The sequence below is a fragment of the Oncorhynchus gorbuscha genome, linkage group LG13, assembly GCF_021184085.1.
Source record: "Oncorhynchus gorbuscha isolate QuinsamMale2020 ecotype Even-year linkage group LG13, OgorEven_v1.0, whole genome shotgun sequence".
NCBI lineage: Eukaryota > Metazoa > Chordata > Actinopteri > Salmoniformes > Salmonidae > Oncorhynchus > Oncorhynchus gorbuscha.
The window spans coordinates 55,711,661-55,726,068 of NC_060185.1; the positions used below are offsets into that span (position 1 = coordinate 55,711,661).

General features: G+C 41.4%; 1 protein-coding gene across 1 annotated transcript; it reads right to left on the reverse strand.

The window, feature by feature from the left end:
• Positions 1–455: 455 nt before the first annotated feature.
• Positions 456–7,931, reverse strand: LOC123994020 (protein atonal homolog 8-like). The gene is made up of 3 exons (XM_046296499.1): positions 6,891–7,931; positions 5,471–5,662; positions 456–1,370 (listed from the first exon to the last, which is right to left on the reverse strand). The coding sequence occupies exons 1-3, from the start codon at positions 7,566–7,568 to the stop codon at positions 1,365–1,367; spliced, it is 876 nt and encodes a 291-aa protein (XP_046152455.1). The 5' UTR covers positions 7,569–7,931; the 3' UTR covers positions 456–1,364.
• Between the last annotated feature and the right edge of the window lie 6,477 nt (positions 7,932–14,408).

Here is a 14,408-nt window from a genome sequence, read left to right on the forward strand (position 1 = left end):
CAATCTCTGTTGACCTTTGAAGAACCGTTGGATGCAATACCCTCCAAATAATTATCATAACACATTTTTCAACCAGTCTCCAAATTCTATTAAATGGACTTCAGTTCTGGAAAATACTGATCTTGGGGGCCACCAACAGTGGTGACGTTGACAGGTCCTTTTGGGATGTCCTTTCTATGACTCTTGCCTGAAAGAGACGTATTGTAGTCTATGATGAAGCGTGAGCACATAATAACACACAAGATTTAAACACACACACGAGGTAGCTTTAGATGGAAAATTAAATTACTTTGCATCATGTGTTATTCATATTCATAATTACAACTTTGTAAGGGAAATGTCTTAGATGCTCTCTCTACAGCTGCAATAACCTGTTTGAAGGTGTAGTGTATGAGGTTAGCAGTACTTGAGATAGTAATTTAAAGGTGTTTAATGATCATGAATATCCATTCAAATACATGAACAACAGTTTCTTTATTTCTGGTTAGAAAGTGCTTGATGAGCACAGAACAACAGTCAGAGAATGTTAATGCTGAAAAGGAAAGGGAAGTCACTTTTAAATGTATCAATCTGTGATGTTGTTAAATACTGATCACAGGTAGCAGATAATAACCCATTTTACTTAATCCATTCTTCAACACATGAAAACAGTTGCCGAATAAAATACCATTACTGTATGTCATATTATTTCACGTTACGGTCTAGTCATATATATGTATGAGCGCTTTCAATAGTTAGTTTCCATTGTCCAGGAATTACAAATCATACTGTCAAGAAAACAACTTGTACATCATTGAAAGGGCATTGGGATTTATGGTTGAATACAAATGTAATAATTTCAGTTATGAACTCTTATAATCACTGCTGTCTCTGCCTTCAGTTTGTCCTGTGTGGCTCAGTTGGTAAAGCATGGCACTTGGGTTGTGGGTTCAATTCCCATGGAGGACCAGTACAGAAAACAAAAAAGGATGAACATTGCACGCAATCACAATTGTAAGATGCTCAAGATAAGAGCATCTGCTAAAGGACTAAAATGTCATTGTCATGTGATTAAACAATCTGACATCATCCACCAGGCATATGCTTGCATGTTTGCATAAAGAACATCCAATGCTGTCTCCACACTTTCAACTGTTCCTTCCAACACATGACAGGCAGAAAGATATCAATAACTGGTGATTGTTGATATGCCTGCTAGCTCAAAAGGTATCAAGTAGGCCTATGAAATTAGGTCCATCATATGTCTAAGTGCCTGTTTTTGTAGTCCCCTCCCAGGAGGGGCCTTGAAGAACCTCAAGAAGAGGTGTGAGGAGCTGCTTTATTTCAAGGGCCTTGTTTAAGAAGTCTGGTTCACGCCACTGATTTTAGTCCTGCAAAAGACATAAAAGCATGTATCAAAATGTGAAAACAATCTCCCGTGGGTGCATATCAAGAGGTGCTGGGATGTGTACAAATAGAACTGTAAAAATAAAGCTTGCATGCATATCCAGTGACCTCATAGGTGCCAGAGTTGTAAGTACATGGGGAAGAAAAATATAAACCATTCCAGGAAAATAACTGCTTTGTCAGATCAGATGCAGAGTAGAATTGAGTGGGACACAACCAAATTCTTTGGCCCTCTCTTTAGCGTTGGATGCAAACCAACCAAAACAATTTCCTTATTGTGTTTCTATAAAGAGACAGATTCTTCTTTCCCCACTTTACCTCCTTATTGAGGGCAAGGACACATGCCAGAGAATTTGTACATTTGTTTAAGACTTGATGGTGTTTGTTGTACTAAATTATTTACAATATACTGTTTAGTGTTTATGATTCTATTTCCATGCATTTGTTTTCCAAATATTTCTAATAATAAGTATTTCATTTTACATGTGAATATCCACAAATCTTTGATTTGATTAACATGATGTTTAAAACATTACACATATAAGTATGGTCCTTCTGTAGCTCAGTTGGTAGAGCATGGCGCTTGTAACGCCAGGGTAGTGGGTTCAATCCCCAGGACCACCCATACGTAGAATGTATGCACACATGACTGTAAGTCGCTTTGGATAAAAGCGTCTGCTAAATGGCATATATTATTATTATTATATTATTATTTACATGCTAGATTTGACATTTTATTGGGAAAAAGTTCCATTGAGTAGACAATAAGTGAATTCAGAGCAGAGTTCAGGGCTTTAAATGAGTGCATGAATCAGCTCTAAATTACTTAAATCAGTATGCATTGAAAAAAAACTTTTCCCCCCTGAAGTTTCCCCTCAGACTCACTGGCTCTCTCTGACAAAGGGATTTCTTTCTTACACAGCTACCCCCCCCCCCCCTTCTCTCTCTCTCTTGTAACAGCTGCTGCTCAGTGCTGTATCCTGAGAGAGTGATGATCAGTGTTTTTTGTTTTTTTTCAGTGTTTTTTTGGAACAGATGGCCAGGGGAGAGCTGGGGAATGTGCCAGCACTGCGCTGGGGAATGTGCCAATTCCTGCAGCGAGTGAGTTCTCTGAGCTTCAGCTCGCGTGCCTTCACCCTGCCCTCTGCCCTGAGTGGCGCCAGCAGGACTTCCCAACTAGAGTTACGAACATCTGGTGTCTGGGACTGACAGGGGGAAAAAAAGCAGCTCAGCTTGTTTCCTTGTGAATGCTCTTATGCTAAGGAAACACATGAGCTCACAGTGAGGGAGAGAGAGCTAGAGAGAGCCGAGCACTAGGAGTGCAGGGAAAAGTTATGTGCATGTAACTATGTAGGAAATGTAATCTATGAACAAACACCTCATTCATCATTGTATTATTATTTTGTTTATTAAGAAAAGTTTTCAAATATTTTCATCAACCGGTTTACAGGGGATGTAAAAAAAAAGTTTCAAGTTGTAATTTGTGGTTTTACAAAATGTGTATGTAATGTATATGAAATACAACTTGTTTATAGTTTTTTAAAAGTTAATGTATTTATTTATTCAGTACTTTAATGAATAGTCAGGGGTAATCAACCTATTTGAAAACAATTGTGTTATGTTATGTTATGAGTTTTGGAAATAGATGAAGAGCAGCTGGAATCCTCTCTGTGAAATTTACCCAAATTACATCTTTTTTTATTTTTTATTAAATAAGTTTGGGCATTTACTTTCCAGATATGATTAAATGACAAACAGTGAGTTTTAAAACTTAGATTACATTTTTATGTTGCTTCACCAAGAAAGAAAATGGGGGAAAGCGAATGAGAGGGTGATCTAGAAAATAAACGAGAGATAAAGTGACAGAGGAGAAGACTGACGGGACAGATGAGGAACTGGGGGGGAAAGTAATCGATAGAACAGTGTTAAAATGTTAATTAATGTGTAAATTAACGTTCTCCATGCTTGGATCTCATCTGTGCATTAAAAGCCCTGTTGATTTATAGAGAGGTCATGCAGATGTGTGGATCCAGGAGAGGGCTAGAAGAAGTTCAGCCTCAGTTTACATGACTCCCAGTGTCATAAAACTGCACACAAAGGCATCAATCACCTCTTTTATTCACTCGGGGCACTTTTTCTCCTGTTCTGGACAAAAAGCTGGCGGAACACCCAGTTCTCTTTCAAACACGAGTTGATGATGATTTAATTTAATGGGATCCCTATTAGGCAAAGGAATGCCTCTCTTAATTGGTGAGAGTGTATTCTTTCCTCTTTTGTTATCATTATCGTTAGAATTACCATCACTCTGTCTGTCGCACTGCCCCATGTTTTCCCCCCGAACCATCAAATTATCTTTGCCACTTCCTGATCAGTAAAAGGGAAGTTTTCACTGCTGTGATATCATCAATTCACCAGTCATTCAAACACGTCATATAGTTTTGTTAGGAAATGACATGACAGTGAATGAGGAGAGGTGTTTTACTAGTAGAAAGAAAGGAAAGAAAAGCTCTATTCAATTAGGTTTATTTGAAAGTTAAATATCCATGACCAATTATTTTATTGGTCTTCTATGGTCACCTGTTGCTATTTATCAATGGCTTTGTTTATAAGCACAGTTTATGTTTCAAGGTTATTGATATGCTATATTGTCAAAAACATGTTTGAATTAGAAGCTAGCTTTGACTTGGCTTTCCATTCCCTCTCTGTCACTACTAATGCTTCAGAGTCCCTGCTCTGTTTTTGATGGCCTTGAACTCTATAGCAAACTTATTACAATACCTCAGCAATGTCTCCATCTGTGTGCTTGAGTACTTTCCACTTGCAGGAGTCCATTTCCATGTCAATGTCTCAACCCATCTTGCCAAAGAACACAAGCACAGGGTAAAATCCCAGGCCAGACGTTTATGCACAGGGTAAAATCCCAGGCCAGACTTTTATGCAAAGGGTAAAATCCTAGGCCAGACTTTTATGCACAGGGTAAAATCCCAGGCCAGACTTTTATGCACAGGGTAACATCCCAGGCCAGACTTTGATGCACGGGGTAACATCCCAGGCCAGACTTTGATGCACAGGGTAAAATCCCAGGCCAGACTTTTATGCACAGGGTAACATCCCAGGCCAGACTTTTATGCACAGGGTAAAATCCCAGGCCAGACTTTTATGCACAGGGTAATATCCCGGGCCAGACTTTTATGCACAGGGTAAAATCCCAGGCCAGACTTTTATGCACAGGGTAAAATCCCAGGCCAGACTTTTATGCACAGGGTAAAATCCCAGGCCAGACTTTTATGCACAGGGTAAAATACTAGGCCAGACTTTTATGCACAGGGCAAAATCCCAGGCCAGACTTTTATGCACAGGGTAAAATCCCAGGCCAGACTGCTATGCACAGGGTAACATCCCAGGCCAGACTTTTATGCGCAGGGTAAAATCCCAGGCCAGACTTTGATGCACAGGGTAAAATCCCAGGCCAGACTTTTATGCACAGGGTAACATCCCAGGCCAGACTTTTATGCACAGGGTAAAATCCCAGGCCAGACTTTTATGCACAGGGTAACATCCCGGGCCAGACTTTTATGCACAGGGTAAAATCCCAGGCCAGACTTTTATGCACAGGGTAACATCCCGGGCCAGACTTTTATGCACAGGGTAAAATCCCAGGCCAGACTTTTATGCACAGGGTAAAATCCCAGGCCAGACTTTTATGCACAGGGTAACATCCCAGGCCAGACTTTTATGCACAGGGTAACATCCCAGGCCAGACTTTTATGCACAGGGTAAAATCCCAGGCCAGACTTTTATGCACAGGGTAAAATCCCAGGCCAGACCGTTATGCACAGGGTAACATCCCAGGCCAGACTTTTATGCGCAGGGTAAAATCCCAGGCTAGACTTTTATGCACAGGGTAACATCCCAGGCCAGACTTTTATGCACAGGGTCAATTCCCAGGCCAGACTTTTATGCACAGGGTAAAATCCCAGGCCAGACTTTTATGCACAGGGTAACATCCCAGGCCAGACTGTCATTAGACAAAATCCTAAATACTGATTCTTGCCTTCCCTTCTCTTCCCTAGATCCAATTTACCTTTCTCTTCTTGGAGCGTCCCTCGGCCTGCAGGGTGCGGGTGCACTGCTCCACACACTCTCTGAAGCTCATGTTGCCGTTATCTGGGGTGTAGTCCAGGTCTGCAAGCTGAGCCAGCGACAGGATGTAGTTGCAGGCAATTCTTAATATAGCCAGCTTTGACAACTTCTGTCCATAGGAGTAGCAGGGCACCTGTATAGGGTTACAATTTGGTTAGGTTTGGTCATACACAGAGTGTACAAAACATTTGGAACACCTTCCTAATATTAATTTGCATCCCCCAACCCCCTCTTTTGCCCTCAGAACAGCGTAAATTTGTCAGGCCATGGACTCAAAGTGTCAAACGTGTTCCACAGAGTTGCTTGCCCATGTTGACTCCAATATTTCCCACAGTTGTGTCAAGTTGGCTGGATATCCTTTGGGTGGTGTGAAAAACCCAGCAGCGTAGCAGTTGTTGACACACTCAAGCCAGTGCACCTGGCACCTACTACCATACCCCATTCAAAGGTACTTTTAATATTTTGTCTTGCCCATTCACTCTCTAAATGGCACACATACACAATCCATGTCTCAATTGTCTCAAGGCTTAAAGGCTTTAACCTGTCTCCTTCCCTTCATCTACACTGATTGAAGTCGATATGTCAAGGAAAGGACCGGTGTTCCTAAAGTTTCATACACTCATGGTATATCATATACTGATATGAGCGGATGGTACGGCCAAGTTTAGGAGATTTTTAGTTAGGCTACTGTATATGCTCTTTAGTTACTGTTGTTGGTGTCAGTTGGTGTCACGTGACAGTTTTCCACTATGTCTTTCAAAGTGCCAAAGCAGCTGGTGATGACATGACACAGTAAAAGGGTTCACAGCTAAAATGTCCCTGTTTTTTGTTTTCAAAGGGATAGATATTTCATGTTGGATTAGGTAAACGTAAAAGTTATTTGTTTTAGTTGACATTGATAGTTCATAGTACACATACATGCTGTATCAGGCCTATTGGAGTGTGAAGAGGTTTCCTTTGTCATTAAGAAATTTGTTCCCTGTTTCCTATGCATTTGACATCTTGTTTCTGCCATTGTGAGAGGTGTCATCAGAGTGACATTTAAATTGTTTGGACTGACATGTCTTAAAGATTTTGTACTGTTCATTCTCATATCTTTAATGTGGTCGAGCAAACTGTGCATTATCTACACTGAAATTAATTTAATAAACTATCTATAAAAGGGGCCATATAGTACATATATACTCAAGTAGGTATATTGTATAGGGAAATACCCCATCATTTTCATAATGCACATAACTCCATACAGTTGACACACTGAAATGGGAATTTAAGTGCAACAACTTACTCTGAGTTCAACATAAACATAACATTCTGTACAAGAGGCCTCATTGTGTGTTTAGTGAATTCAGTGGAAATACCTGCTTTCTCAGCGCCTCAAAGGCTGCACTGATGGTATGCACCCGGGTCCTCTCTCTGGCATTAGCCAGTAGCCTCCGTGTCTGCTGAACGGCTCTGATCTCAGTGATGACGCCAGACGTTTCTCCCAGCCGTTTCCTTGGCGATTCCATCAGGTCGCTGCTATTGATGTAGGACGCCTGAGAAGCTGAAGAGAGGGACCTCTCGGAGCGCTGGCACAGGACGACCCGGGACTGTAATGTGTGATCAGACACAAACGACTGTTGATGGTCATAACTAGTAACCTGTGGGAATGTGCTGTGAAAGGAGTCTCTGCTTGTTGATGTTGACTCGGAAAAAGGCTGCGACTGTGATGGGAGCGTCCCAGTAACTGTAGATGGTAAAGCATTTATCCTCATGTCAATAGCAACATTCGGGTTATCAGATGAAATGATCGATTTCTCCACAGATAAAACTGTACCAGGGTCCTGCAGTCTTTTTTGGACACGGTTTCTACATGTCTCTTCCATCAGTTCCCCCATAGAGTCGTCTTCCACTCTTAAATCATCCGCGAAACTTTGGACTTCTTCACTGGTGACACGTTTTGGGTCCCGACCTTTTCGTTTAAACTTTTTATTCCCAATTGCATCCTTTGCATTGATTGTTTTCCAGCCATCGCTGAGTAGATGTGGATTCCTCATTTCAACACAAATACGCACTGTGCACAATTGAAAACCAACAGTGCCACTGCCTTATAAACGAAATATGTAGGTAGTAATATTGCGCAACAGTACAATAATAATATTCTATTGTAATTGAATCAATATAACAAAGTCGGATAGGTCCCTTTGCAATGCAGCACCCTGATTCCAATGATAGATATGCATCAACAAGCTTACGAGGCCTATATATAACAACAAGAATAGACTGCATGTGCAGGCGCGTGTTGCTCCCGTGGATTCCGAGCATCTTCTGAACAATCCGAAATTGCCAGTATTTTTTGTGAATGTGCTCTGAGGTTCATCTGTATTTGTTTAGCCTCAGTTTACATATAAGCCCCTGTCGGTGAGATAAATCGCCACGCCGCCTACAGCGAGAGACCGCCCAAAATCCTTCTTGCGGTGCGTAATAACAGATTAACCCCTACGGTGACTTTTGTGGACCGGCCCACAGGACAATTAAAATGGCAATAGTTATCGTCATAAATGCTGTACACGTTTTTATATCACAATCTGTATGCAATGCAAATACATTTTACATGGGATATACATGAGAGCTGGGGTAAAGAGTTTTTGGGGGGTCTTTATTGAGCATTCAAAACTTAAATAAACCCACTATAGTGCACATGGTAACAGTGATAGCGTATACTTTTTGATGCGTCTGTTTATAGAAAATAATGTTTTTCATACATACTGTGACACCCACTGGAACATTGGCAGACTAATAGAGGGAACAGTCCTCAGATCTATTGAAGCACTGGAGGAAGTTAGTACAATGCTGCCACCTACTCACTCTCACTCTCACTCTCACTCTGTGTGTGTGTGTGTGTGTGCATGAAGTCCCTTTCTGACTAAAATGTGAATATGTAAATAGTTGAAGGTATTATGAAATAGATCAGTTGGTTGGTACACATGCAGAAGTCAAACAAATATTTTGTACACACAAAACAATTAGGAAGCCTTTAATGTGATAGAGATAAAGGACCAAACTACTGTATGTCATACAACTTTTTAGCATCAGTGACCAGCCCTAATGTCAGAACAATTTTCTTGAGTGGTGAGATCCAAACAAGCTTTGGCTTTAGCTCTTTCTTTTTTAAACACAAAGGCCTCCAGTTGTTCCTGGGCAGAGTGCCAGCCACTCAGCGACCTGCTTCTTCCTCCTGATATTAAATTGCTCTGGCATGTACTCTGCCCTGGCTGATGCTAGCCCACCACCAGGCCTCAAGAGTAAATATTTCCAGCTGGCACTGTTGCTGTGCTGCTCTGGTGAGGTAATTTATAGCTTTTCGGTAAGGGTCTTAGTTAAAATGTAGTTTTCACCATACTCATTTGGAGGCATATCTGTTTTGTTCATTTCTATTTCCTCTTTCCAACCAATTTCAACTGTTACTTTGTTGCATTACACTGCATTAGCCAATAATTGGACTATTGTAGTCCGATTCCGACCCAAATTACGCACTCGTAAATGGAACATAATTCCCTTTTTATGCACTTTACAGGTATTCAGACCTTGAATTCAGGCATGAGAATAAATTGCTTTTTCAGTTAACCCACTGTTCCCAGGCCGTCATTGAAAATAAGAATATGTTCTTAACTGACTTGCCTGGTTAAATAAAGGTGAAAAAAAATGGGGTATAGTGACAGATGGTTGATTTACCTGGGTTGATTTATCATTTCGAGAATGTTTTAATTATATGCCACTACTGGCAGCCAGTAGCCACTTTTAGTTATGCCCACATACATTTACAACTGCACTGACTTTAGTATTAGTTTCCTTATATTTAGCATCATTCCATTACATCGTTAGTTTACCTTCCTTCTGTCACGTTCGTATGGTTGGTCCTTAGGATCACTTGCAATAGTGAATCGTATTCGGCTTACAGTATTACAAGTTGTGCAATAATTTGGAATAATTTGGAGCATTATGGAATGCAGAACATAGCTGGCACACATGGTTCACGAGGACTGGACCATTGTCATCACAGGTCCAGGATTAGTGAGGATTCTTAGGGCAAATTTGTAGGACTACTGTTCAAACCGCTATTGTACACATCCACCCCATATATGCTGAACAAAAATATAAAGGCAACATGCAACAATTTCATAGATTTGACTGAGTTACAGTTCATATGAGGAAATCAGTCAATTGAAATAAATAAATTAGGCCCTAATCTATTGATTTCACATTACTGGGAATACAGATATGCATCTGTTGGTCACATATACCTTATAAAATGGGCCTCACAATGGGCCTCAGGAACTCGTCAATGTATTTTGTGCAATCAAATTGCCATCAATAAAATGCAATTGTGTTCGTTTTCTGTAGCTTATGCCTGCCCATACCATAACTCCACCGTGTTGACATTAGCAAACTGTGGTTGTGAGTCCGGTTGGACATACTGCCAAATTCTCTAAAACAACATTGGAGATGGCTTATTTTAGAGAAATGAACATTTAATTCTGTACATTAAATTATCTGGCATTAGCTCTAGCGGACATTCCTGCGCCATGATAATTGCACGCTCGCTCAAAACATGAGACACCTGTGTAGCGATTATGCAGTTGATGAGATTCTTGATATGCCACACCTGTTAAGGTGTGCACAAAATTTGAGAGAAATATGCTTTTTGTGCGTATGGAAAATGTCTGAGATCTTTGATTTCAGCTCATGAAACACGATACATTTTGCATTTATATTTTTGCTCAATTTATATTTAATGGATTGAACAATTGAATATGGCAACCTTCAGGATGAATCAGACTACTGTATTTTTGATTCACCAATATATGTAGAGGGGTAAAGGCAAAGGGTAAATATTTTTCTAACCCTAAATAATATACAACATCAGAATATTCTTTGAGTCTACATATTGGTCCTGAAAAGAAGATGCATATATGCGTGTATCTACATTGCTTTTTTCATTGAGCCCTAATATTCTGAACCGTTTTCTTCATACAGTGAGGAGAACAAGTATTTGATACACTGACGATTTTGCAGGTTTTCCTACTTACAAAGCATGTAGAGGTCTTTAATTTTTATCATAGGTACATTTCAACTGTCAACCTGAATCTAAAACAAAAATCCAGAAAATCACATTGTGTGATTTTTAAGTAATTAATTTGAATTTTATTGCATGACATAAGTATTTGATACATCAGAAAAGCAGAACTTAATATTTGGTACAGAAACCTTTGTTTGCAATTACAGAGATCATACGTTTCCTGTAGTTCTTGACCAGGTTTGCATACACTGCAGCAGGGATTTTGGCCCACTCCTCCATACAGACCTTCTACAGATCCTTCAAGTTTCGGGGCTGTCACTGGGTAATACGGACTTTCAGCTCCCTCCAAACTTGTTCTATTGGGTTCAGGTCTGGAGACTGGCTAGGCCACCCCAGGACCTTGAGATGCTTCTTACGGAGCCACTCCAGAGTTGCCCTGGCTGTGTGTTTCAGGTCGTTGTCATGCTGGTAAACCCAGCCACGACCCATCTTCAATGCTCTTACTGAGGGAAGGAGATTGTTGGCCAAGATCTCTTGATACATGGCCCCATCCATCCTCCCCTCAATACGGTGCAGTCGTCCTGTTACCTTTGCAGAAAATCTTCCCCAAAGAATGATGTTTCCACCTCCGTGCTTCACGGTTGTCTCATCAGACAACATGACCTTCTCCCATTCCTCCTCTGGATCATCCAGATGGTCATTGGCAAACTTCAGACGGGCCTGGACATGCGCTGGCTTGAGTAGGGGGTCCTTGCGTGCGCTGCAGGATTTTAATCCATGATGGCGTAGTGTGTTACTAATGGTTTTCTTTGAGACTGTGTTCCCAGCTCTCTTCAGGTCATTGACCAGGTCCTGCCATGTAGTTCTGGGCTGATCCCCCACCTTCCTCACGATCACTGATGCCCCACAAGGTGAGATCTTGCATGGAGCCCCAGAACGAGGGTGATTGACCGTCATCTTGAACTTCTTCCATTTTCGAATAATTGCGCCAACAGTTGTTGCCTTCTGACCAAGCTGCTTGCCTATTGTCCTGTAGCCCATCCCAACCTTGTGCAGGTCTACAATTTTTTCCCTGATCCTTACACAGCTCTCTTGTCTTGGCCATTGTGGAGAGGTTGGAGTCTGTTTGATTGAGTGTGTGGACAGGTGTCTTTTATACAGGTAATGAGTTCAAACAGGTGCAGTTAATACAGGTAATGAGTGGAGAACAGGAGGGATTCTTAAAGCCTCAGTCTGCACAACTCTCCCAGGACCTAGGATCAAGAGAGACGCTCAAGTGTTTTAGTACTATATCTCTTGACACAATGATGAAAATAATCATGGCCTCTAAACCTTCAAGCTGCATACTGGACCCTATTCCAACTAAACTACTGAAAGAGCTACTTCCTTTGCTTGGCCCTCCTATGTTGAACATAATAACGGCTCTCTATCCACCGGATGTGTACCAAACTCACTAAAAGTGGCAGTAATAAAGCTTCTCTTGAAAAAGCAAAACCTTGACCCAGAAAATATAAAAAACTATCGGCCTATATTGAATCTTCCATTCCTCTCAAAATGTTTAGAAAAGGCTGTTGCGCAGCAACTTCCTGCCTTCCTGAAGACAAACAATGTATACGAAATGCTTCAGTCTGGTTTTAGACCCCATCATAGCACTGAGACGGAACTTGTGAAGGTGGTAAATGACATTTTAATGGCATCGGACCGAGGCTCTGCATCTGTCCTCGTGCTCCTAGACCTTAGTGCTGCTTTTGAATGTCTGGAATGCTCAACAAGGGTAAAAGAGAATGAGGTGGCCAAAGTCAGGGCTGTCCAGAGCATTTCATATTCAGCGGCTGTTAAAGGGGTTGAGGGTTTGAACGATGCACCTGAAAAGTCCATAGGCCTACACTGAATGGGCTGCAGGGGTTGCCGTTCAACAGCAGGACCCAGATATGTTAAAGGTTGAGAAGGAGATCTTTGTGGCCTTTATAGCTATGGTGATTAATGGCGCTGCCAAGGTGGAGAGGAAGTGCAGGAAAATAGATATTATTGTGGATGCTATGGAACAGTTCCTGGGACTGAAAGACTTCTCGGCGGAGGAGTTGCATGGAGTATTGTCACAAGCCGTATATAAGGAGATTGAAGGAAGAAGTGGGAGTTTTGGGGTTTTGTCAATGTGTTTTTTCTGTTTTATTTTGAGTGGATTAAGTTAGTTTTTCATGTATGGATTTTATTTTTTACATAGTTTTTTAAAGCCCTGTCCAGTTGGTGGTGGTAATATTCCTTTTTGAGTTGTAGTCTGCCATAAAACCCACAGAAGATGACGCAGACAGATATGGTAGCGCTGCTTCTAGCTCCTAAGCAACTTTGCAGTATTTTGTTTTTTGGTGTGTAATTTCTAACATTATTAGCCCAGATATGTCTTTGTGTTATTACATACAGCCGGAAATAACTTTTGGATATCAGACCGATGGTAACTCACCAGCATTACGACCAGGAATACGACTTTCCCGAATTGGATCCTTTGTTCATACACCCCAGGGCAATTGAATGTTTTCTAGAGGCTGCTCCAAAACACCACCGGAGGAGAAGAGGTATTCGGAGTGGACTTTGAGTCCGACTCAGGAGGTATGCACACCATCCACCGCTTCCGAGTATATTACTCGCTAATGTTCAGTCTCTGAATAATAAAGTAGATTAGCTCAGGGCGAGGATCTCCTTCCAGAGAGACATCAGGGATCATAACATACTCTGTTTAATGGAAACATGGCTCTATCAGGATGTACTGTCCCGTCCATACAGCCAGCTGGGTTCTCAGTACATCGCGCAAACAGGAATAATAACTCTCTGGGAAGAAAAAAATGTGGGTGTACAGTATGTTACATTATTAACTACCCATGGTGTGATTGTGATAACATACAGAAACTCAAGTCCTTTTTCTCACCTGACCTGGAATACCTCACAATCAATTGCCGACCGTATTACCTCCCAAGAGAAGTCTCTTTGGTTATAGTCACATCCATGTATATTTCCACTCAAGCCGATACCACGACGGCCCTCAAAGAACTACACTGGACTTTATGCAAACTGGAAACCACATCCTGAGGCCACATTTATTGTAGATGGGAATTTTCAACAAATAAAATTAGAGGAAAACAATACCAAAGTTCTATCAATACATACATACTCACACTGAAAAAAACATTGGACGACTGCTACTAAACTTTTCGAAATGCCTACAAGGCCCTCCCCCACCCTCCATTTTGCTCCTCCCTTCCTATATGCAGAAACTCAAACAGGAAGTACCCGTGCTAAGGCCTATTCAACGCTGGTCTAACCAATCGGAATCCATGCTTCAAGATTGTTTTGATCACGCGGACTGTGATATGTTCTGGGAAGACTCTGAGAATAAAATTGACGAATACACGGACACGGGACTGAGTGCATCAGGAAGTGTATAGGAGATGTTGTACCCACTGTGACTATTAAAACCTACCTAAACCAGAAACTGTAGATAGATTGCAGCATTCGTGCAAAACTGAAAGCACAAACCACCAAAGTCAGGGCTGGGAATATAGCCGAATAGAAACAGTGTAGTTATTCCCTTCTTTAGGCAATCAAACAAGCAAAACATCAGTACAGAAAGAAAGTGGAGTCGCAATTCAAATGCTCGAGACGTATGTGGCAGGGTCTACAGAAAATCACGGACTACAAAGGGAAAATCAGCCACGTCGCGGACAATGACGTCTTGCTTCTGAACAAGCTAAACACCTTCTTTGCCGGCTATGAGGACAACCTTGTGCCACCGACACTGCCCACTACCAAGGACTGTGGGCTC